Source organism: Physeter macrocephalus, unplaced genomic scaffold (genome assembly GCF_002837175.3).
Source record: "Physeter macrocephalus isolate SW-GA unplaced genomic scaffold, ASM283717v5 random_346, whole genome shotgun sequence".
Taxonomy (NCBI): domain Eukaryota; kingdom Metazoa; phylum Chordata; class Mammalia; order Artiodactyla; family Physeteridae; genus Physeter; species Physeter macrocephalus.
Genome location: NW_021145573.1, coordinates 50,506 through 74,495, shown reverse-complemented (window position 1 = coordinate 74,495; position 23,990 = coordinate 50,506). Strand labels below are relative to the sequence as shown.

Genomic DNA, 23,990 nt, shown 5'->3' with positions numbered 1-23,990 from the left:
CCACAAAGCCTCCCAGCTTGCCCCAGTCCTCAGTGCCATCCTTGGATCATCTTGCCATGCTCCGGACGCGCAGGCTCAGCGGCCATGGCTCACGGGCCGAGCCGCTCCGCGGCATGTGGGATCTTCCCGGACCGGGGCACGAACCCGTGTCCCCTGCATCGGCAGGCGGACTCTCAACCACTGCGCCACCAGGGAAGCCCTATCTTGCCATTTTTAAGGCGTGACTTTAATTTTGCATTTGTAGACACTGAAGTACTGACAGACCATAAACTCTTTGAAGGTAAGGCCTGAGCTCCCAGTGATGGACATTAGAGTCCTTGACTCCTAGAACAGGGCGGCCCAGAGAGAGGAGAAAACTTGCCCGAAGTCACATAGCACATTAGTGAAAGAAACAGGCCCAGAAACCAGTTGTCTTAGGCCCAGGAGGAGACATTATCAGGGATGTGGTGAGTGAACTAGAGGGGCAGAGGAAAGGGCAGAGGCCTCAGAATTGGACTGACCTCTGTTCCAGCACAGCTCTGCACTCAATAGCTGTGCCACCTGGGGCACCTCACCTACCCTCCCCAAGCAACCTTCAGGTGGGGTTGGAATGAGGACATGGTGAGGCCTGGCACACCGTGGGTGCTGGGTTATTGTGAGGTGCTCATTATTATTCGCCATCCACTTGTCCTTCCCAGCTCCCCTGCCTGCATTCCACTCCCCTCCTTCTTTTCTAAAACACCAAGCACTTGATTTTATTGCCCTGTCATGAGAAATCCAATGTGAGTGTCAAAGCTGCCTCACGATGTGCCTTGCAGAAGTGAGAGGGAGAAGGGAAAGTCCTGATGGTCTTTTAGTCTTCTAGGGTCTGGGGTGGGAGCCCAGGGGGATGAACTCTGTGGAGCGGATGGGTGGAATTTGGCAGGTGTCACTTTTAGAAAAGTCACGCCACCTATTTTAAGGAAGTGAGGGGGTGTGCCCCATCGCTGGCCAGCAGCTGCTGGATGCTGGTGGGCTGGAGCGTTGGGAGGCACCTCAAGGGTGAAGAGTCCTAGCAGGTGGGTCTGGTATCTCTCTGGGAGGCTGCTGCCAGCTCCCCAGACTCCTGCCACCTTCCAGCCTGACCCCTTGTGGACGGATGGAAAGCCGGTGCCTGTTTTGCCAGTGTCACTGGCTGGGGCCTGGAGCCACCCCAGAGCCAGAGTCCCTGTGGGGAGGATGTCAGGGGCTGGGAGTGGGGGTGACGAAGTTTGGCTGTGGCTGGAGGTGCAGTGAGTGTCCAGCTGGGTGCGCAGCGGGCGGGCATAGGGCCCCCTGACATGGCTGTGGCCCAGCTGGCAGCCTCCCTCCATGCTCTTCACTGGGCAGGCAGGCGGGCTGGCACAGGAGCCTCTGTGCGGGGCGCTAGGGGAAGGGGGGCCCGAGGGCAGTCTGAGGAAAGGCCGGGACACGGTGATAACTGATAACGGCTGGCTTAGGAGGGGCGGGAGCCTGGGAGGAGGAGTGCGAGGAGAGGCGGACCAGCTTCATTTGGAGCTGGAGACGGGCTGTCGCTCAGGTGACCAGTGTCTCTCCGAGGAGGGTGCGAACAGCTAGCGGGGTGTCGGCAGCAATGATCCAGAATGTCGGAAATCACCTGCGAAGGGTATGGAGGGTGGGCTGGGGGCGGGTTAGGGGCAGAGGGGAGGGGACTGGAGGCTGGGGATCCCGAAAGAGAACTGAAGTTTCCATTTTAAGTCAGAAGTCCTACATCTTCTCTTTCATTTTCCATGGGCCATTTTCTAGCTGTCTTTGCAAGGAGAAATCACAGAACTCCTGGGCTGGTTTATTATAAGCAACAATCCCCAAACAAGCCCCAGGGGCCGTTAGGAGGGCTGGCTATGTTGAGTGGAATCATCTTCGGCAAGTTCTTTGCGTCTGGAATTCTATTCTGGGGGTGTGTGTCTCTCCCCATGGAGTTCTGTGCTGGTTTCTGCCTGACGGCTGAGCTCTGTGGCTCTGTAGTGTTTAACTCTTAGAGTTCAGGGCTTGAGGGCCACGGAGCTGCTAGAAGATACAGGCTAGGGGTGTGCGTGTGAGTGAGTGTGACAGGCTGAAGCTAGGGTTCTTGGGGACAATGACCTCTTTGGGAGAGCACGTGCAGGACCAAATGAGGGCTGTTGGAAAGGTGTTCTGCAAGGTGACCTCGCAGAGAACGTTTCCCTGGAACCTCCTAACAGGGACTTTGGAGATGAGATTAGATGCTGAGGCACCAGACAGACCCAAGTGCTCAGCGGTCCCTGTCGGGAGCCTTTGATCTGGGGAATGGAGAAGCGTTCAGGACAGACTGGCAGACGTGCTATGCTGGGTGTAGAGCTACCATCCTCTGAAGACATTTTTGGGAAAAGCCTTTTAAAAGGGGCAGGGGCAAATAAAGACATCTCTTCTCCACCCCCGCCCTCTATCTGTATAACTGGCCTTGATCACCTCCTTTGGATCATTGCCTTCATGGCAGATCTCCCTGGACTCCCCTTGTTTCCTCCTGAATTCCCCAAATTCCCCTGGAATACAGGAGGAGACCATTTTCTGGGTTGTTACCAAAGCTGCTGTTAATGAAAAGCAGGCAAACCCACCCACCAAACTCTTCACTGGGGACAAAAAAACCGGGTTAAAGGAGGGCCTCAGATAACCCACATGCCCTGCTTTACAGGGTTTGGGGGCCCTTGTCAGTATCACATGGCACTGCAGACAGTGAGCATTTTGGAGTCGGATGGTTTTGCTTTCACCCATCACTGGGTAACCCAGCAAGCACTCGGCACATGTGAGTGAATGAATGAGGTGGTGAGCCTCCTGCCAGGCTGGGGTGGGGGGGGAGGTTGGAGGAGCATTGAATGCCTGTGTGGTGGTGCTGGAAGGGTCCCCTGTCCTGTTTCTCTCAGTGGAGACCCTTCTCCTTCCCCACGCAAACTGTCAGTCTGTACTGGGCACGGAGTCCCGCACTCCTGGGCTGGTACCCTGGGGGAGGCTGGGAACCTCTGCCTGAGTTCTAGCCTGGTCTGGGCAGCTCCCAAGGGGGCCCAGGAACTTCATTTACTCTGGGAATGAGGATGGAGCTGTTTGTCCCAGTTCCCCCTGAGAAGCTCTGCACCTGGGTAGTGCTGCCAACAGGGTGGTCGAAGGTCAGAAACAGACGTGAGCATCTGTGCACGTGTTCACGCACCCGCAGACTTACCCGTTGTTCCTGACCCCCTGTGGCGATCCCCCTGCTTCACCTTGAACCCGAGGACAGCTGGGGGTGCTGCTCCCCAGCCCCCCGCGCCAGCCTCAGTCAGGGTCTAGTTCAGAGTGTGGGGAGGCTTAGGCCATACCATTTGGCCACCTCTGGATTAGAATCTCATCTTCACCCCATCGTTGACATGTAACCTTGGGCCACGAGCTCCTCCTCCCTGATTGTTCTCTGAGGTCCGCATCAGCCTTGACATCCTGGGGGTCTGGATGTTTGTGAAGGGTTTGTGCACCACCTTGAGGTTGGTCCTGACAGTGAAAAGTAGGGGCCCAGCTCCCTCAAGGACCCTGCTGTGTGGTGGAGGAAGGGAGACCCCTAGACGTAAACTAATGTACCTCTCATGCAGCAGGAGCACAAAATCTTGTGACCAATGAGCGGCCACTGGGAGCTCAGAGGGGGCTGAAGGGGTCCCAGAAGGCTTCCTGGAGGAGGAGATGAGACTCAGACACTTAGCTTCAGCCTATTCGGGAGCCACATTTGAACCCCAGTCTCATCCATGGGCAGATAGCCTTGGTGTTCTTAGTCCGGAGGACTCATCTTCCTCCTTCAAAACCTGGCTCAGCCATCATTCCCCTTCAAACCCCCATCCTGCTGCTCCCAGAATTAATGGTGTTTCCTCGGGATGTTATACTGGTCTCAGTTGTTCCCTCTACAGGGATTAGCCTGTGTCAGCGCTGAGCACTGTGTGATGAGCCCTGGCTATTGTGTGGAGCTGACAGCTAATGAGGGAGACACAGTGAAAAGGTAGTCAAAGAAACATACAATGAAAATCTGTGATAGAGTTGTGAATAGTAATAATAAATGTCATATAAATGCTAGCTATGTGCCAAGCATGCATTAATTCATATATTCCTTATAACAACTCTGTGAAGTAGATAGTGGTACCATGCCCATATTAAAGATGAAACTGAGACAGAGAGGTTAAGTAACTTGCCCAAGGTCACACAGCTAGTAAGTGGCACTGCTGAGATTAAACTCAGGCTGTCTGGAGAACAGAGAACTGTTAGAGAATAATGAGAGAGGTCACAAGAGAGCTCTGTGACCAGGTGACAACTGAGCAGAGACCCAGCGGCTGAGAAGGAAGCAGCCATGGGAGGAGATGGGGGAAGAGCGTTCCAGGCAGCGGGAATAGTATTCAGTTATGGGCTCCGAGGAGGGGGGAGCTTGGTGCATCTGAGCTGCCGAACGAAGGCTGGCGTGGCTTGGAGTGGAGCGAGTGAGGGCAGAGCAGCTGGAAGGGGCTGAGACATGGCTACGACGCGCTGCAGGCTGGGGGCCTGGACCCCGGAGGCAGGGTTTGGAGTGCTGTGGGCCCTATTGCTCTGCCCACCAGCCTTGGGGGCTCTCTGGTCCCCAGTCTTGGTGCCAAGGTGTGCAGTCCCTGTACACTGAGCTCAGCAGCCCGGGAGAACACAGCATCAGAGTTCCTCTCCTCCAGCGCCATGAAGGTCCCCACTGCTTTCCCATCCACCTCTGACCCCTCACAATAGGGAGGTGGGCCATAGGATCAGTGCCCTGATGCAGACAAGGCACAGAGAAGTGAGAGGATGTGCCTGGGCTTGTACCACTGGCGAGAGACTCGGAACCCCTGCCTGCTAGGTTTGGACCCCTTTTCCAGCCCTTGTCTTGGCCACGGAGAAAGTGGCCTCGATCTCACACCCAGACTCACCCCATGCCAGGCTTCTCTGCCCACCTTCACACACTGACAATGCAGATTCAGGACTGACTTCCTGCCTCTACCTCCTAGGGCCTAGGGGAGGCTGCACCCCTGCCCTTCACCTGTGCCTGGTCCAGGTGGGTCCGAGCTGGACAGTGGTAAGAGTCCAGATAACTGCCTTAGAGACACTCACACACTTCACTCCCTGTAGACCTGTTTCCTCATCTGTGAACCAGGTCTGTTCCTGCAGATCTTGTTAAAGACACTGGAGGACTGTAGATCCTGGCACATAACTGGCCACAGTAAATATTGGTTCTTTTATTTCCGTCTCATCTGGACTTCAGTTTCCTCAGTGGGTTAATGACAGGGTCAGTGGGTCAGATGAGATGGTAAATGCTAGCTTTTCGTTGAGCACCTACGGAGTGTCAGGTGTGTTTAAACTTCCCAACAGCTCTGCAAGGCTGCTGGTATCCAGCTAGCTTTACAGCTAAGAAAACCAAGCCTCTGGCACTGAGTCACTTTGAGCTAGTTAGAGAATTCGAAGTCTCGTCTGACCCTAAGCTACAGCTGGGCCTTGTCCTGGGCTGACCTGGCTGAGCTGAGGAACTGACACCTCTGCCTTGTGCCTGCTCTGTCCTGTGCCTCCAGGGACAGATGGTGCTGCCGGCTGGGTCCTCTGCCAGCTCCCTGGCTGCAGACCTGTGTGTTCCTGCCACTACCAGAAGCAGCCTCCTTGTGGGTAGGAGGTGGCACAAGGGCAGTGATGGAAAGGACGAGAGTCCGGCATTTTGGGGACACAGGGATGAGTCAGACTGGACCTGTCCTCAGGTTCCCCCAAGCTGATGGGGAGACAGAGAGTGGTAAAAACCAATGATGACAGCACAGTGTGGCCAGGCTGTGACAGAGGGAAGCCCAGAGGTGGCCCCTCATAGCCTAGGGGACAGGGCAGTCTCCATGGAAGAGGTGATGGGGTGGCTCAGCCTTGAAAACTTTGCCAGGTTAGGAAGCATGGTCCCGGCAGAGGCACCTGTGTGTGAGATGTGGGAAAAGCTCTTTCCGCAAGGAAGAGGGAGAGCATTTGGCAGTAACCCCTTGAGGTGTCTCTCCCTGGCCCCCTTGCCCATGTAACACATATATCCTGCCTGGGCCTTCTTCAATAGTAATAATCTTCTCTCCGCAAATCAGACATTAATTAATTAATGGCAGTAGACATTAAGTATTAAGCACCTCTTTTGGAGAGGAAGCCTAGTGAATGAGTAGAAAGAACTGCGGTAGTGAGAAAAGCAAAATCCCAGCACTACCACCCAGAGCAACGTGGCCCTCAGATAGCCCGGTTTCAGTTCCCTTTTCTGTGCAAGAGGGATAGTTGTCTCTCACAGGATTTGGTGGAGATTAAATGGTATCATGGATACGAAGCCATTATATAATGTATATAAAGGCCTGGAACATAGTAGGTGCTCAAAAAAGTATAGTGGGGTGATGGGGCGTGGGAAAAGGGAGATGTTGGTCAAAGGGTACAAACTTTCAGTTATAAGATGAATAAGTTCTGGAGACCTAAAATACAGCATGGTGACTGTAGTTAATAATAATGCCCATGGGGCTTCCCTGGTGGCGCAGTGGTTGCGCGTCCGCCTGCCGATGCAGGGGAACCGGGTTCGCGCCCCGGTCTGGGAAGATCCCACATGCCGCGCAGCGGCTGGGCCCGTGAGCCATGGCCGCTGAGCCTGCGCGTCCGGAGCCTGTGCTCCGCAACGGGAGAGGCCGCGACAGAGGGAGGCCTGCATACCACACACACACACAAAAAATAATAATAATAATAATAATGCCTTATGTACTGGAAATTTGCTAAGAATGTGGATCTCAAGCATCCTCACCACTCTCCCCAAAAAAGGGTAACTGTGAGGTGATGGATGTGTTGATTAGCTTGATTGTGGTAATCATTTCACAATATATACGTATATCAAAACATTGTGTTTTGCAACCTGAATGCGTACAACTTTTATTTGTCAACCATATCTCAATAGAGCTGGAAAAAATATATATATAGTGAGGCCCTGGGACTCTAGAGAGACATGGGCCTGGCTCCTGTCTTCAAGGAGTTTATCTCCTCACATGTACACCCACTTTACAGTCTAGAAAGTGGTTGTATGTGCTTTACCTTGTCTGGTTGTTCAAAAGTCCAGGGGGTCAGCAGGCTGGCTGGCAGCACCTCTGCGGTGCCACACGGAAGCCCATCATTTGGAATATGGGATGCTCACTCCTGGTGGCAGTGCTGAACTCCACCTCTAGAACAGGTTGTGATCTGCCCTGGGGGTGCGGCCCAGCCAGGTGTGGCCCTGCTCCCAGGCCTGGAATCCGGGTCAGAGATCTGGAAGGGGAGTGGCCTTCAAGTCTTCCTAAAGCAGCCTCAGATTTCCAGCACACTCCAGGGCTGAGCCAAACCAGGTGAGTCTCAATTCCCATTTGATCCCTTAGGGAGGGTGTGGAGAGACCCAGCTCCTCTCCTTCTCTGGGGATACTGCCCCCAGAGCTGTGGGAGGGATGGTGGTCTGGAGTCAGAAGGCTCCGGCTCGTTCTGGGCTAGTGGCTAGCGGCTACCTTTTCCCAGACTCAGTTTCCTCATCCGAAACATGTGGACACGGGGGTAATAATGGTCCCTGTCATTTGAGCCTGCTTTGTGCCAAGGAGGTTAGTGTCATGATGCATTTACATAGAGATTGGACGGCCTGCGTACAGGCTTTGAGAGCAGTGGGGTACGTGGGACACATGGGCCTGGGGAGAGGAAGGGGCCCAAGGACTGAAAGACTTTGGGGCAAGGGAAGGGGCAAGTACAGCATTGCTTCCTCCACCCCTACCCTGAGGGCCTCCTGGGACTGAGATTACCTGGTCCCCACCCATCTGCCCTTACTTTGGAAGATAAAAGTAGAGCTTTCAGCCTGCAAGACTGAGAGAAGGTGTGTCTCATCCCTGCTCAGACTGGTTCTCAGGGAGGCAAACAGGAGACTGGGAGGGACTTCTGAGCCTGCTAGGCCCTCTGCAGAGGCGTGGGGGGATGGTGATGGTGGGTGGTGGTGAGATCCCCACAGCCCAGTGGGGGATGGACTGGCCAGGGACCACTCCCCTCCAGCTCTTTCTCCGTATCACCTGGAAGGCAGGAGAGCAGGGAGGAAACCGACGGAGGGTCTCCCAAGTGCCAGGCTCTGTCTCGTTAAGTCCCGTGGGCTGGGGGATCTGATCTCCCTCCAGGACTGGTCCCCCTGCAGCACCTCTGTCAGGCTCTGGAGTCAGAAGAGCCCACGTCCAGTCTCTGCTCTGCCTTTTACTGGTCATGTGTCTTTGAGTGGATCTTTCCCTGTTCCCTGAGTTTCCTTTTCCTCAACAATAAAATGAGGGCTCCTGCTTCAGGGCGGACTTGAGAATTAAAGGACCCCCAAGAACTAGCCCTGGCACATAGTAGGTGCACAGTAAATGGCAGCCATAGATTTCCAAAAAGGGATTTTCTGAGCTTCTGGGAGAGCAATTCTTGGGCAATCCCCGTGCTGTAGGCGGCTCTCAGGCACACAACTGGCTCTGTCCCATTAGCAGACAAACGAGCTCTTTGTTCCCCTGCCTCTAGGCAAACAGAACCCCTCCCTTGTCCCCATGTCCCCTCCCAGATACTCCCTTGTTTCTTTGCTCCCCATTCCCACAAGAATCTGAAAGAGTTTTCTGTGGTCCCTGCTTCCACTTCTTTCCTCTCAGCCTTTTCCTAATACACTCTAATGAGCTCTTCTCTAGCCCTTCCTCCCGCCCCCTTAGAGCTTCTCTGACCCTGGACCCGCAGGCGCCCCTCCTCCTGGAGGTCCTCCCAGACCTGGTGCTTCTCCCACTTCAGGGCTCCTTCTCTGGCTCCCTTGCAGGCTCCTCCTTCCCAGCTGACCTCTTTTGCTCTCTCCTTGGATGATGTCTGTTCTATTACTATGACTGTGTGACAAACCATCCCCAAACTTAGTGGCTTAAAACAAGAACCGTTTTATTTTATCTTGAGATTTTTGTGGGTCAGGGATTTGGGCAGGGCTTGGCTGGGTGACTCTTCTGCTCTATGTGGTGTTGATGGAGGTTACTTGGTGGTGTTCAGCCAGTGGATGGGCTGGACTATGGAGTCCACCATGGCTTCACTGGTATTTGGCCCTTTGGTGGGAATGGCTGGAAAGTTGGTTCTAGCTGGGACTGTCATTCTGAGCAGCCACATGGGGCCTTTTCCATATGAAGGTCTCAGTGGGAAGTCAGACTTCCCACCTGGCAGTGGGCTCCACCAGAGCAAGAGTTCCAAGAGGCCTGGGTGGAAGCTATCAGGCTTCTCATGATCTGGTCTCAGAAGTCACCAGTTGAGGACTTCCCTGGTGGCACAGTGGTTAAGAATCCGCCTGCCAATGCAGGGGACACGAGTTCGATCCCTGGTCTGGGAAGATCCCACATGCCATGGAGCAACTAAGCCCGTGTGCCGCAACTACTGAAGCCTGTGTGCTCTAAGCCCTGGGTGCTGCAACTACTGAGCCCACATGCTGCAACTACTGAAGCCCACGTGTCTAGAGCCCATGCTCCACAACAAGAGAAGCCACCACAATGAGAAGCCCGCACACCGCAACGAAGAGTAGCTCCTGCTTGCCACAACTAGAAGAAAGCCCACGTGTAGCAACAGACCCAACACACATAAAAAAAACAGTCACCAGTTGAAATGTCACTAAGGGGGATCCAGATTCAAGAGGAGGGGATTAGACCCAACCTGGGGTCTAGGGAGGAGTAGTAAAGAATTGGCAACCACCTTTGACCCACCACAAGGTTGCAGAGTCCTTAAAAGCCCAAATATTCTCATGTCCCCAGGTGCAGCCTCTTCTCCAGCGGGCTCCAAACTTGAACATTCATCCTTCTTGACATCCCTCTTTAAGTGTTTCATAGGATCTCAAAAATTTCTGATTCCACCCCTACTTATTTCTTCCCTGGTCTCTCCCAACTCAGTAACCATCACCACCATCTACCAGCCATTTGTCCAAAGTCTGGATCCTCCCCACGACTTCCTGTTCTCTCACTCTCACACATGGAAACCTTCAGCACGTAGTGCTGGCTCCACCTCCCAAATACTCCTGGGTCTATCATCTCTCTTCGGACTGCAGGGGCCCACGGAGGAGTCTCGCTGCTTCTTCTCTCTCACCCTGCAATCCGCTCCCACACAACAGCAGAGTGATCTTTTTTATTTTTTGAAGATATTTTATTATTTATTTATTTATATTACTAATTCTGTGTATTTTTTGGCTGCGTTGGGTCTTTGTTGCCGGGCGGGCTTTCTCTAGTTGCAGCGAGTGGGGGTTACTCTTCGTTGCAGTGCGTGGGCTTCGCATTGCTGTGGCTTCTCTTGTCGCGGAGCACGGGCTCCAGGGGTGCAGGCTCAATAGTTGTGGCTTGCAGGGCTCTAGAGCGCAGGATCAGTAGTTGTGGCGCATGGGCTTTGTTGCTCCGCGGCATGTGGGATCTTCCCGGACCAGGGCTTGAACCCGGGTCCCCTGCATTGGCAGGTGGATTCTTAACCACTGCGCCACCAGGGAAGTCCCCAGCAGAGTGATCTTAAAATGCAGGTCAGATCACTCTCTCCCCACTCATAGACTTCAGTTTTTCCCATCACACCTCGAGTAAAATCCAAACTCCACTGAGACCTTAGGCCTTGGGTGACATCGGACTCTTCCCAGTCTCTTCCCTTCTCCCTGACACTGCCCTGGCTACTCTGGCCACCCTGCTCTTCCTCTGGCAGCCAAGCTTGTTCCCGTTCCTCCTTGTGCTCTTTGCACCCTCTGCTCCCCTGCCTGGGACCCTGTGCCCCCAGAACCTTGCCCAATCTCTCCTGCTTTTCATTCATTCAGATCTTGGCCACGAGTCTCCTTGATTACTCAACCTAAATTAGTTCCTTCAGGTCCACCACCTTCTCTCTCTATCACATCTGGTGTTTTTCTTCTTTCTAAAAAATTTTTTTAAATTTGAAGTATAGTTAATTTACAATGTTGTGTTACTTTCAAGTGTACAGCCAAGTGATTGTTATACATATATATAGTCTTTTTCAGATTCTTTTCCATTATAAATTATTACAAGATATTGAATTTAGTTCCCTGTGCTATACAGTAGGACCTTGTTGTTTATTTTATATATAGTAGTGTGTATATGTTAATCCCAAACTCCTAGTTTATCCCCACCCCTTCCCCCATCCCTGTTGGTAACCATAGGTTTGTTTTCTATGTCTGTGAGTCTATTTCTGTTTTGTAAATAAGTTCATTTTTTTTTTTTAGATTCTACATATAAGTGACATCATATGATATTTGTCCTTCTCTGTCTGACTTACTTCACTTAGTATGATAATCTCTAGGTCCATCCATGTTGCTGCAAATGTCATTCTTTTTTTCCTTTTTATGGCTAACATTCCATTGTATATATGTACCATATCTTCTTCTTATTTAAAAAAAATTTATTTATTTATTTATTTATTTATGGCTGTGTTGGGTCTTCCTTTCTGTGCGAGGTCCTTCTCTAGTTGCGGCAAGCGGGGGCCGCTCCTCATCACGGTGCGCGGGCCTCTTACTATCGCGGCCTCTCTTGTTGCGGAGCACAGGCTCCAGACGCACAGGCTCAGTAATTGCGGCTCACGGGCCCAGTTGCTCCGTGGCATGTGGGATCCTCCCAGACCAGGGCGCGAACCCGCGTCCCCTGCATTGGCAGGCAGACTCCCAACCACTGCACCACCAGGGAAGCCCCTGTCTTCTTTTTTTAAAATTAATTTTTATTGGAGTACAGTTGATTCACAATGTTTTGTTGGAAAAATATGGAACCCTTCACGAATTTGCATGTCATCCTCACGCAGGGGCCGTGCTAATCTTCTCTGTATCATTCCAATTTTAGTATATGTGCTGCTGAAGCAAGCACAGTACCACATCTTCTTTATCCATTCCTCTGTCGATGGACATTTAGATTGCTTCCATGTCTTGGCTATTGTGAATAGCACCACTGTTTTTCTTCTCTTAGCACTTTTCACTCTAAAACAATCTCGTTCCTTTGTTTATTGTCTATTCATGAGTGGAGAGTCTGGGTCTTTAAAAAGGTTGATGTTGATCCCCGGCCAGAATTAGCCTCTTTCTAACCTTGTCCACTCCTGTTTGGTCTTGGTTTTATTCCTTACCAGGACCCTCCTGTCCTGTGACCCCACCAGCGCTCACATTTGCAGCCAGAGGGCTGTCACCCAAGCCACAAGTAGCCTGGCCCCCTCGCTGTCTCCCCTACTGCCTGACTGTCCGTCCTGTGCCACTCCCTGTCCCCTCTGTCTCCCCCTTACAGAGCTGGGCCTCACACTGCCTGCCGTGCCCCAGCTAGAGGCTGTCTCTTCCCTGCCACCCAGTCACTCCTGCCCTAAACACGTCCCCACTGCTCACCTCCGCAGAGGCCTTCAGAAACCACAGGGCCCCATTTGGATGCAGCAGGAGTTGCCACTGTTGTGCTTGTGGTTAGGGGAAATCATGAGGCCATTTTTGCATAAACAACCATTCAGCTAGAGCCACGCCAGCACACATATAGCATCGAACAAAGTGATGGCAACAGAAAAACTTAAATGCAGCCCGACAGTGTGAATCATGTTCATTTTCATCTGCTTGGTTTTATGTTTAAAAGTTACAACCTTTCAGGTGGCCATCCATGACCAGGTGTGTCTTCATTCAAGCCCTCTGACCAAAAGTTGAACAGAGAAGACAAATGTGGACTCCATGGCAGACAGCTCCCAGGTTCAATTTAACTCATGTCTACTGAGCACCCACAATGTTCTGGATCTGTGCAAACGCAAACTATGTCTATTCCTGCCCCAGTGAGCTCTTCCCTTGTGCCTGGAATGCCTTGTTCCCTGTGAACCCGAGCTGGTTTCTCGCGATCGCTGCCTTCTATTCCAAGAAGCCATTTCCTTAGTGAGGCGCCTTGAGACTTTCAGGGGCCAGGGAGATGAGAAGTTGCTGAGTCTGGCTAGACTGTGAGTGGCCATCCGTGGGAGGCCTCCTTGGAGTACCACAGACTCCAGCCTGTTCAACATCTTGATCCATGGATGAAATGAAGCCCTGGTGTTAGACAGTTGGCGTGTTCACCTGGAAGTGTCTGTCCTGGAACTGGGTAGAAAGGCCTGTCTGCCACCGCTGGAAGCTTCCTGCAGCTCTCTTGTCCACCCGAGGCCTGGGTCCTCATCCTCAAGCTTGGCGTAGGCTCTGCCAGGGCCGCCTGGCCAGTCACGGTGGGGATCTCTTACCCCAGGGACCAGTGCAGGCCCTTCCTGGTTAGGACGATTTCCTGTGTCCTTCAACAATGCCTTGGCTTTTTTTTTTTCATGGAAGTATAGTTGATTTACAATGTTGTGTTAGTTTCAGGAGTACAGCAAAGTGACTCAGTGATATATATATATATATATATGTATATATATGTATTCTTGTGTGTGTATATATATATATATACCTTCAACAATGCCTTGGCTTTTTTTTTTTAATTGAAGTATAGTTGATTTACAATGTTGTGTTAGTTTCAGGTGTACAGCAAAGTGACTCAGTGATATATATATATATATGTATATATATGTATTCTTGTGTGTGTGTATATATATATATGTATTCTTTTAGATTCTTTTCCATTATAGGTTATCACATGATATTGAATATAGTTCCCTGTGCTATATAGTAGGTCCTTGTTGTTTATCTATTTTATATATAATAGTGTGTATCTGTTTATCCCAAATCACTAAGTTATCCCTCCCTCCCCCACCCTTTCCCCTTTGGTAACCATAAGTTTGTTTTCTATGTCTATGAGTCTATTTATGTATTGTATGGAATCTAAAAGAATGATATAAATGCCTCAGCTTTTTTTACTTTTTTTAAAGATTTATTTTTATTTATTTAGGCTGTGCCGGGTCTTAGCTGCAGCACGCGGGATCTTTGTTGCAGCATGCAAGACCTTTTAGTTGTAGCACGCGGACTTCTTAGTTGCAGCACGCGGGCTTCTTAGTTGCCGCATGCAACTCTTAGTTGCGGCATATGCATGCGGGATCTAGTTCCCCAACCCGGGATTGAACCCGGGCCCCCTCCATTGGGAGAGTGGAGACTTACCCACTGGACCACCAGGGAAGTCCCCATGCCTTGGCTTTTTAACAACATGGAGAGCTGGCACTTTTCAAGCATTTTCTACAGGTCAGATCCTGGTCTAAGCACTTTGTATATAATCTGATTGAATACTCACTATGATATTATTATTCCCATGTTACAGATGTGGAAAGTGAGGTTCAGAGTGGCTTAAGTAAGTGACTAAGTTTATCCAGGGAGACAGAGGCGGTGCCAGGATTCCAATGCAGGCTGTGTCCCACTTGCCAGCCCCCTATGCCTTCCTGTTTTTCTTTCTTCTCTGTCTGCCCTGCTCATCACCTCTTCAACAAGCCTTTCTTGTGGGCTCAGATTCCTCTGAGACAGTTTAGGGCACATGGGTGTGGGAGTGGGACTAGGGCAGGAATGATAAGGCCATCTTGCAGCCAGAGAGCTTGAGGCCGAGGAAGGCCCTGGAACATGGTGAGTGCCCATCAGAGAACCACTGGCGCATCTGCTCAGCTCAGCAGCCCCTGCCAGGGAGCAGGCCGGGCCCAGCTCTGGGTCCCAGCCTTCCACCTGGTGACTCAGGGCCTTAGAATCAGCCCCTCAAGGGTTGGTGTCCCCTTGCTGGGCCTCCTGAGGCCCACTCTTCCTGCGGAGTAAGGAAATGCGTTCTGTGGGTGAAGTCACACCCACTCTCGCCACTCTGTTCTGCTTAGGAATGATTTCTTGAACACTTTGGAGGAAAGAAGTTGGTGTGTTGTAAGAGGGGAGGGGAGCTGGGCTAGAGGACGGGAGAACTGGTGACCGGTGACCAGCTGGGGGCTTGGGGGAGTGTGGGGACCAAGCAGGGGACTGAGCCTGTAGGTGCTGCCTGAGGGGTTGGGGCAGGGGCCCCACCTGCTGGGGAGGACAGACACCATCCCTCAGTGGAGGTGACTTCAGGGACTGGAGCAGCGACTGGGGCCTCCAAGGGGCCACGGGGCTGCCAGCTTCCTGGGGCAGGAAGTCCCAGCTGTGGCCAGAATCCCAAAGGGCTGAGAGCAGCTCCAGCCTGAGGAATGTGAGCAGTGCGGGGGGGTTTGGGAGGGGCCCCTTTCCTGCCTCCCTCACTTCTCTCTCTGGGTGTGTGTGTCCTCTCTTCCACTTGCTCTGTTCCCTACCAGCGTCTATTCTTTGACCTCATGGTTTTTCTATTCCCTTTTGCTCTTTCCCTTCTTTCCCTCTTTCTCTCTCTGTAACCCCTCTCTCCCCGCCCCCCCCTTCTCAAGTGGTCCCTGTAACTGTTTCCAGCTCCAAGGTAAATGGGCTTGCTTGCAGGGTGCCCGGACCTGGCCCATCGCGTGGCCACCCATAGCCATGGTGACTCAGATGTGGTGTCAGGCAGCAGCCTTGGCTGTCTGGCAGGCAGGGCATGAAGGGCTCTGATGAAGAGAGAGGCTGGCCCTATTCTTCACAGATCCTGAAGGGCTCACCCCACTGCCAGGGGCTCGCATGGCAGGGGGTTCCCCGTGAATGTGGGTTCCATGCTGGATACTATCAGAGGGGCTTGCCTGAGGTGCCAGGCTTGCCTGAGGGGCCAGTCACACTTGGGGTCAGACTGCCTGTGTGCAGACCCCTCCTGCCCCTTTCTGGGGTCTGCTGGAGGTAGGGGGTGGGAGGTGGCAAACAGCTCCAAGGAAGGAAGCTGCAGGGAGGCAGCTGTCGGTGGTGGAGGGGCAGGGGTGGCTGGACATGCCTGCGTCTGAGAGGGGCCTATCTAGCTGTCCGTGAGGTTTCCTCCCACTCCCCAAAGTTAAGGATTTAGAAAGTACAATTTTCAGCTGACAGACAGCTTGCAGTTTCTGCACTGGTGGTGGCACCTCACTCCCTCACAGGCAGCTGGCCTTGAGCATCCAGTAGGACAAGTGCCTGGACCCTGGACTGTGCTGGGAGGAGGTCCTGATACCATCACTGTTTCCTGCAGAGGATGTGAGGGTCGATGTGGAGGAGAGCTTCCCTGAGGGCCCTGCCTGGCATGTGTGGGTAAGAAAGGGCCTGTGCCTGGCACTAATGCCTGGGATGCAGCAGTAACTATCCTGCCTGTCAGACAAGAGAGAGGCAGTTACAGCAAAGTATCCAAGCAGACTCAGCCCTTGAGTTAAACAGACTTGGGTTCAAGTCCCAACTCTGCCCTTTACTGGCTGTGTGTGTGTGTGTGTGTGTGTGTGTGTGTGTGCGCACACGCGTGTGCACCATACCCTTTCTGAGCCTCTGTTTTCCCATCTGTAAAATGGGAATAATAACAACATTCGACTATTAGAGCTGTGTGAGGATTGAAAGAGAAAAGGCACAGAAAATGCTTAGCACCACACCTGGCACATATTAAATCATTAAACAAGGGAGCACGATTGTTTTCATTCTCACCTGCATACCTACCCTTTCAATTTTATAAACGAGGAAGCTGGGGCCAGAGATTTAAACACTTGCTCATGTCCCATCGGTCATAGTTCTGCAACACCCTGTGGGGACAGTGCCCAAACAATGCAGAGAAGCAGAAATGAGGATGAGGCTACTTTGAAGCCCAGTCCCACACAGCCAGTCCCTGCAGGTTCCGCCTCGTTTTCAGGCCCCTGCTGCGCCCGCTCTGTGTAGCAGTGTCTCCCAGGTAACCCCTGTCTTGCTCTGTGCGGGTGGGGATCCACTCGGGCTGTCCTGTCCCTGTGGACAGGCCCTTCGCAGACTCAAGAAGTGCTGGAATAAGAGGAGGGCTGAGCCACTGTGGTTTACAAGGCACTTTCCGTACATTTCCTCCCATCTCCACATTCTGGTTTCCAGGAGTGAGAAGGCTGCTGGGGGAAAGACAAGTCTGGTCCTCTGCCCAACTGCTTCGTCGTCTCCAGCCTCCCTCATGCCTGACAGCACTTCACAGTTAGTCGGGTGCCCTCAGTTTCGGGATCTCCTTTAACCCTCACTGGTCTTGGATGGAGATGGGGTGGGGAACGTCCTCAACTTCTCAATAACTTATTCAAGTTCTGCCCCACTTCAGGCCCTTTCACTTAAGACCTTGGACAGACGGCACCCACTGCCTCAGTTTCCCCATCCATACCAGCAGGCAGTTGTATTCAATCTCTAAGCCCTTTTCAGTCTTGTGGTGATGAGGCAAGAGCTACCCTGTAGATAGAGGCAGGAGGCCTGCACTTAAGCCCCGGCTCTGTGGTTTAGAGCTGGGGGACCTTGGACTTGGGACTTCTCTGGATCCCCTGTGTACCTTGCCAATGATAACACCTCAAATGTTTCCTGTGGATCAGATGAGATAGGAATGGTTACGCATTCAGGAAATGCCCTCCCTGCCCTCTCTGGCCCCTGGCTGGCTCTTCAGTGGGGCAGGAGGAATTCTCCAGATGACCCAGGTATCAGATTTCAGACAAGCTATTTTTACCCTCGGGGAGTGGATGGAGGCAGGTGATGTTCAGACTCTTTGTTCTAGAATGGGGTGAAGGGGGGGAAAAAAGAGGGAGGAAAAAGGACTCCTCTGGTGGTCCAGTGTTTGACTCTGCGCATCCACTGCAGGGGGCACGGGTTCGATTCCTGGTCAGGGAACTAAGGTCCCACGTGCCTTGTGGCGTGGCCAAAAAAAGCAAAAAAAAATAGAATGGGGTGAGGGGGCAGGGCCTCTAGTGGAGAACTTCTCCTGACCTCATGGCCTGTATTCTCCCTGCCTACATAGGCTGATGTCGGTGGGCATTGGAGACCCTCTGAACAAACTCATTCATTTGGTCCACGGTGAGCCAGGCTCCGTGCTGGGCCCGGTGGACACCAGGTGTAGAGAGAGAGGGCTCCTACCTGGTGGATCTTCGCATCGATGCCCACCAAATACTCCCACAATTAAATGAATGTTGTCACAATGGAGAGCATTTAGAGCAGAGGTCCACCGGGCCAGGACCATGAGGATGGGGGGAGAGAGAATGGAGCTGAGGGATGAGAAGGACTTACAGAGGTGGAGAGGAGAGGGAAGAGTGCTCCAGGCAGAGGGGATGCCGTGAGAAGAGTCCAGAAGTGGGCAGTGGCCTGATGGGTATGAGGAACTGAGAGATGGCCAGTGTGGCTGGCGGTACGGGTGTGATCAAGACTGGAGGCGTGGCCGGCGATCTGCCGGGGGCCTCGTGGGTCTTGTCAAGGAAGTCCTCCCATAAGCCAAACACTTCCATGGTTGAAAAGAGTCTTGGAGACTCTCTAGTTAAATGCTCCATTTGACAGATGAGGAAACTGAGGCACAGAAAGGTAAAATAACTCATCCAACGTCTCCTGGGGGTGATGAGCTGATACGAATTCTACTTATATTCAGTTTTATAGGAAGGCACTGAACTGGAAATACCTCATGAAGCTCTACCTCCAAAGGAGGCAGGCTTAGCTCAGAATTTCAATTATGCCCCCAACCCCACTTCCCTTCTTTGACAGATTTAGGGTCAGGGGCAAGATGAGAAGGTTGGAGACCCTCCCATCCCCCTCTGTCCACACTGGGAGAGCACAAGAGCTGGCTGTCAGAAGGGGAGTGCCCACCGCCTGAGCAGCCTACCCCAGAATGTGGGCTCTGGGTGGAGACTCAGGGCACTGGCCTCTGTTCTCTCCTCCGTCCCTGACCGGCTGTATGACGTGGGGTAGTTTGCGTCTGCTCTCTGAGTTTCTTTTATGCGGGCCTCTCATTGCTGTGGCCTCTCCCGTTGAAGAGCACAGGTTCCGGACGTGCAGGCCCAGCGGCCATGGCTCACGGGCCCAGCCGCTCCGCGGCATGTGGGATCTTCCCGGACCGGGGCACGAACCCGTGTCCTCTGCATCGGCAGGCGGACTCTCAACCACTGCGCCACCAGGGAAGCCCTGCTCTCTGAGTTTCTGATGGAAGAATTTCTTCCATCTTCTCCATCTCCGAGGCCTGTGGAAGTGCTATAGAGATATAAATGTGGGCTTTGGCTGGTAGGTCTGGGATTGCTGGTTTGTGTTTTTTTGGGGGTCATGCTGCATGGCTTGCAGAATCTCAGTTCCCCGACCAGGGATTGAACCCGGGTGACGGCAGTGAAAGCCCAGAATCCTAACCACTAGGCCACCAGGGAACTGCCCTGGGATTGTCTTAAACTCTGTCACTTCTCAAGTGTTCAGAAGCAATGCACTGGCTCTCAGCCTTGGTTTCCTCATCAGTAAAATGGGTAGAATAACAGTGCGTTGTAGGATAGATATGAGAATTACTGAAATAATACATATGGAAGCTCCTAGTGTAGAACTTGGTACACAGTAGGTGTTCAATAAGTGCTAACAAAATGAATGGCATATAGCAGGTGCTTAGTAAAAAATAATGGTTTAATTCTCTACCTTCCTCACCCCCAAATCTTGAAAAATGTCAAGTGCCAACAAACCCTGTAGCTAGAAGTAAAATGAGGATGTGTGCATAGGGCACTGGAGACCATTATTTATCTTCTAGAATGAAGGTATGATCTGATATGTAAGACTATCAAAAGCCTATGGAACAGGCCACCGACGTCCTCCTAGTCCTCAAGCTGGCGTCACGGACGAGTGCATCCTCTTTTTACCCGAGAGTCTGGTTCTCACTACTGTCCTTTATAGCCTTGTCTACCGGGAATCTCAAGGCCAAATGCAGTTCTCTATGGCAGCATCTTTGTGCACCTGGATTCCTAACATAATTCCTCGTCCCTTATTTTGTTCCTTAGCTCTATTTGCATTATGGACCCCTGTGTGTGTGCAGTCTGTGTGCATGTGCAGGCTGCCTCAGAACCTTTTTTGGGAAGAAGACAGGGAATAGACTTGAAGGGGTGTTTGAAGGGGTGTTTAGGAGGTTGACAGATGCTCCTGCCTTGCTGGTGGGAAAATCACTGGGAGGCAGCTGGTCGCTCTGAGAGCCTGGAGCCACCTTTGCGGGGACAGGGCACCAGCTTAGGCAGCTCCCTCACACTGCAGGAGTGCCTGGTTTTCATGAGGCCTGGCTGGCGGTGGGCCAAGGCACTTCTCCCTGCTGCCTGCCTGCCTTCCAGTCCCCACCCCCTGGGGAGAGGCCAGACGGGAGAGTAGGGGGGGCAGGGCCGTGCGGAGCCTTGCACCCTGCGCTTGAATCCCTACTCCACTATTGCTGGCTTTCTGAGTTCTCACAGAACCTCTCAAACCGGCTACCAGTCTTGCCTCCTCATGGGGTTGCCATGAGCTTCTGGTGAACTCATACATGAGAAAGTACTATGTAGACAGTCTGGTCTGAGCTCTCTTTAGGTGTCTCCCAGCTATATTTCTGTAGGAAGCCCAAACTCAGTTTATAATGCTAACCTAAGTGCTCAATAAATGTTAGCCACGTGGCAGGCGTGTGCTAGGAGCTTTGAACACTTGATCTTGTTTAATTTCATCCCCATGATGACCCTGGATGTAGGTATTATAATCCCATTTTTACAGTTGAGGGAACTGTAGGTAGTCCACAGAGGTAGGCTGAACAGCCTGCCTGAAGTCACACAAGTTAGTTGTGGAACCAGACTTGAGTTCAGGCCAGGCTGATACCCAAGGGCAGCCCCGTGTCATGGTGGGTGAGCTGAGCGGTCACCCAGGCCAGCTCCTCCCCTCCAGGGTAGGTGGGCCTCCTCTGCTCTAGGCCTGTTCTTTGAGATGATTCTTTTTTTTTTTTTGGTTGCTTTGGGTCTTTGTTGCTGTGTGCGGGCCTTCTCTAGTTGTAGTGAGCGGGGCCTACTCTTTTCTGTGGTGCACGGGCTTCTCATTGTGGTGGCTTCTCTTGTTGTGGAGCACAGGGTCTAGACGTGCGGGCTTCAGTAGTTGCAGCACGCAGGCTCAGTAGTTGTGGCACGCAGGCCCTAGAGCATGCGGGCTTCAGTAGTTGCGGTGTGTGGGCTCAATAGTTGTGGCTCACGGGCTCTAGAGCGCGGGCTCGGTAGTTTTGGCGCACGGGCTTAGTTGCTCCATGGCATGTGGGATCTTCCCAGACCAGGGCTCAAACCTGTGCCCCCTGCATTGGCAGGCGGATTCTTAACCACTGCGCCACCAGGGAAGTCCTTCAAGATGGTTCTTGAAGGCACTAAGATGTCTCTGCTGGCTGGTCTCTACATTTTCCCGCTAATCATTGTAGGCCACGCCCTTCTCCAGGGGTCTTCCGTGGTTTCTGGGGACTCCTTGGCCCCTCCCTCTGTCTGCACCCAAACAGGTACCTAGTACTTTCCCCACCTGCTTCCCTTTGCCCCGGCCACTCCCATCACTGGAGTCCCTGCTGTTCCTGCTTCTCCTTTCTGCTGTTCTGCAGTCCTCCCTGTACCTCAGATGGTCCTCGTCATCAAGTCTCAGCTCCTAGGAGCCCTTGTCATCACCCTTTTCCTCTCCCATAGGCGTTTATTTGGTACCTGCTCTGTGCCAGGCCTGACTCCATCCCTGTCCCGTGGGAATGCCTGTCTGCTGCGGCAGGCGGCTCTGAATCAGTGACTGTGGAGACAGTAAGGCTGTGGGGGCCAAGGAGGCCCTAACTCTCCCTGGAGAAAAGGCGGGGGGAGGTGCTGAAGAGGGAGGAGGAGGAAGCAGTCACTCGGCAGGTAGCTCAGGTGAAGGGATCCTAGGCAGAGGCAGTGCCCATGTGGCAGAGGGACGGAGGTGGGGTGAGAGTCTGCTCTGAGGAACTGAGCATGGTCTGGAGCTGGGAGAGCAGCTGTGGGGACAGTGGCAGGAGCTACAGAGTAGGGCTTCGATCCTGAGAGCGGTAGGAAGCCATCGAGGAGTCTTGAGCAGGGGAGATGCCTGCTCAGGCTTGCTCTTCAGAAAAGTCTGTGTGGTCCTAAGGCACAGAATGAAGTCCCAGTTGCAAGGACTGGGTCCAGCCTCCCTGCAAGGCAGGATGCTGTAGGTTGTGGTTGTCTAGTTGGTGGCTTTGGGTTTTGGAAAGATCCTTCTGGTGTTGCACAGAGGCCTGGAAGGAGGTGGAGAGCTACTGGAGGCCTGTGGACTGGCTGTGGAAATAACCCAGTGAGTGAGCGGTGCGGGGGCCTGAGCACATCGGGGCAGGGGGGCTAGACTGAGAGTTTAAGGAGGTTGGGTCACTGAGACTTGGCTACTTGGGGGAGGGAGGAAATCCAGATTAAGTCTGTAGTGTGGGCCTGTTGTCAAATTGCCCAGAAGGAGCCCTGGCCTAGGGGGCTTTACCAGGACCAGCCTTTCCCTCTGTGTGCCTCAGTTTCCCCAGGTGTGAAGGGATTGAGCAAAGTGGCCTTTCTTGCTCTGACTCAGCAGTTCTGTCACACGACTCTGGCTGAGGAGAAGGGACACAGAGACCACAGTGTAGCCAGCTGGGGCCTAGTCTGGGATTATCAAATCTGGCCGGGTCTGTTGTGGCTGGAAGCCAGCGCCTGGCATGGCTACTGTCTGAGAGCGCATGTCCCTGGCCCTTAGATGCCCTCCCCACCTTTGTGCAGGCTCTGTCCTCCCTGTCAGCTGTCTTGGCTCAGCCTGCCTGGCCGCTCCAGGCCCTAACACTGACCAGGGCCTCTGCTCTCCCCGTGACTGGCCCTGAGAGGAATGACTCGGCTCTGGGGCCTTATTGGCAAAACCCTGCCTGGGCCACACACGCCCCTGCCTCCGGGGCTGGATGCCTGCCCACCGTGGGATTAGAAGGAGGCCTGGCCTTACCTGCCCTGACGTGGCAGACTGCCTTGGAGCCCAAGGAAGGAGTTGGAGTCTGAGAGGCTGTGCTTTGCCTCCCTGCCCATGCTCCAGCCCAGGGGCTCTGCACTCCTCTCTTTGAGGGAAGTGGAAGCACAGCACAGTGGGGCGTGTTCCTTAGCTTGCCTTGCGGGGAGTGGGGTGGGAGCTCAGCCCTGCTTGGAGTACAGTATTTCCTGCCTGACAGGTAACCAGGCTCCTTAGCTTCCTCATTGGAAAGCTCAGCTGGCCATGCCAGAGCCCTGCAGGATTAGATCCCAGAATCCGGGAATCAAGGGTGGGATATCTTGGGGACTGGCAGTCTCCCTCTGCCCCTGCCTGGTGAGTGACAGATGAGGTTCAGGAGGGGAGGGGCTTGCTCAGGATCACATAGCACCTGAGGGGCAGGGCTAGGATTTGAACTCAAGTCTGCCTCTAGACATTCCTTTACAAACCTTTGATGAGGTCCTACTGTGTACCAGCTACTTCTTTTTTTTTAAATTTAATTTATTTATTGATTGATTTTTGGCTGCGTTGGGTCTTCGCTGCCGCGCACTGGCTTTCTTTAGTTGCGGCGAGTGGGGGCTACACTTTGTTGCGGTGTGTGGGCTTCTTATTGCTGTGGCTTCTCTTGTTGCGGAGCACGGGCTCTAGGCGCGCGGGCTTCAGTAGTTGCAGCACGTGGGCTCAGTAGTTGTGGCTCACGGCCTCTAGAGCACGGGCTCAGTATTTGTGTCACAGGGGCTTAGTTGCTCTGTGGCATGTGGGATCTTCCCAGATCAGGGATTGAACCCGTGTCCCCTGCATTGGCAGGTGGATTCTTTTTTTTTTTTTTTTTTTTTAATTTATTTATTTATTTAATATTTATTTTTGGCTGTGTTGGGTCTTCGTTTCTGTGCGAGGGCTTTCTCCAGTTGCGGCGAGCGGGGGCCACTCTTCATCGCGGTGCGCGGGCCTCTCACTGTTGCGGCCTCTCCCGTTGCGGAGCACAGGCTCCAGACGCGCGGGCTCAGTAGTTGTGGCTCAGTGTCTGGGGGAGGGTCCAATACAGAGGAGGTGCTCAGTGAATGAATGAGTGAATGAATGAATGAAAAAATGGGTAAGGCAAAGATCCTGCCTCCAGGCATGTAGACTCCAATGGATGGAACTTTTGTTTTGCACAACAGGAAATAGGAGGCTGGTAGGAGTGGGTATTGGCTAGGTGGGAAGCAGAGAGAATTGGAATTCAGGTGTCCTGACTGCTGGTCTAGGGCTTTTTCCATCCTCACTTTCCTAATCTGTAAAATGGGGTAAATGGTTTTCA

General features: G+C 52.8%; 1 protein-coding gene and 1 non-coding gene across 2 annotated transcripts in view; one reads left to right on the top strand and one right to left on the bottom strand.

The window, feature by feature from the left end:
* Positions 1 to 1,485: 1,485 nt before the first annotated feature.
* The window catches only part of ACOT11 (acyl-CoA thioesterase 11), a 47,284-nt gene continuing 24,779 nt past the window's right edge, over positions 1,486 to 23,990 (top strand). The window contains exon 1 of the mRNA XM_024119831.3: positions 1,486 to 1,624. Coding sequence (XP_023975599.2) covers positions 1,592 to 1,624 — 33 coding nt within the window. The 5' untranslated portion in view covers positions 1,486 to 1,591. The remainder of the gene's footprint in view (positions 1,625 to 23,990) is intronic.
* Positions 11,740 to 11,846, bottom strand: LOC112063896 (U6 spliceosomal RNA). Its single transcript, XR_002891242.1, has one exon. It is a non-coding gene; the product is annotated as a U6 spliceosomal RNA (small nuclear RNA).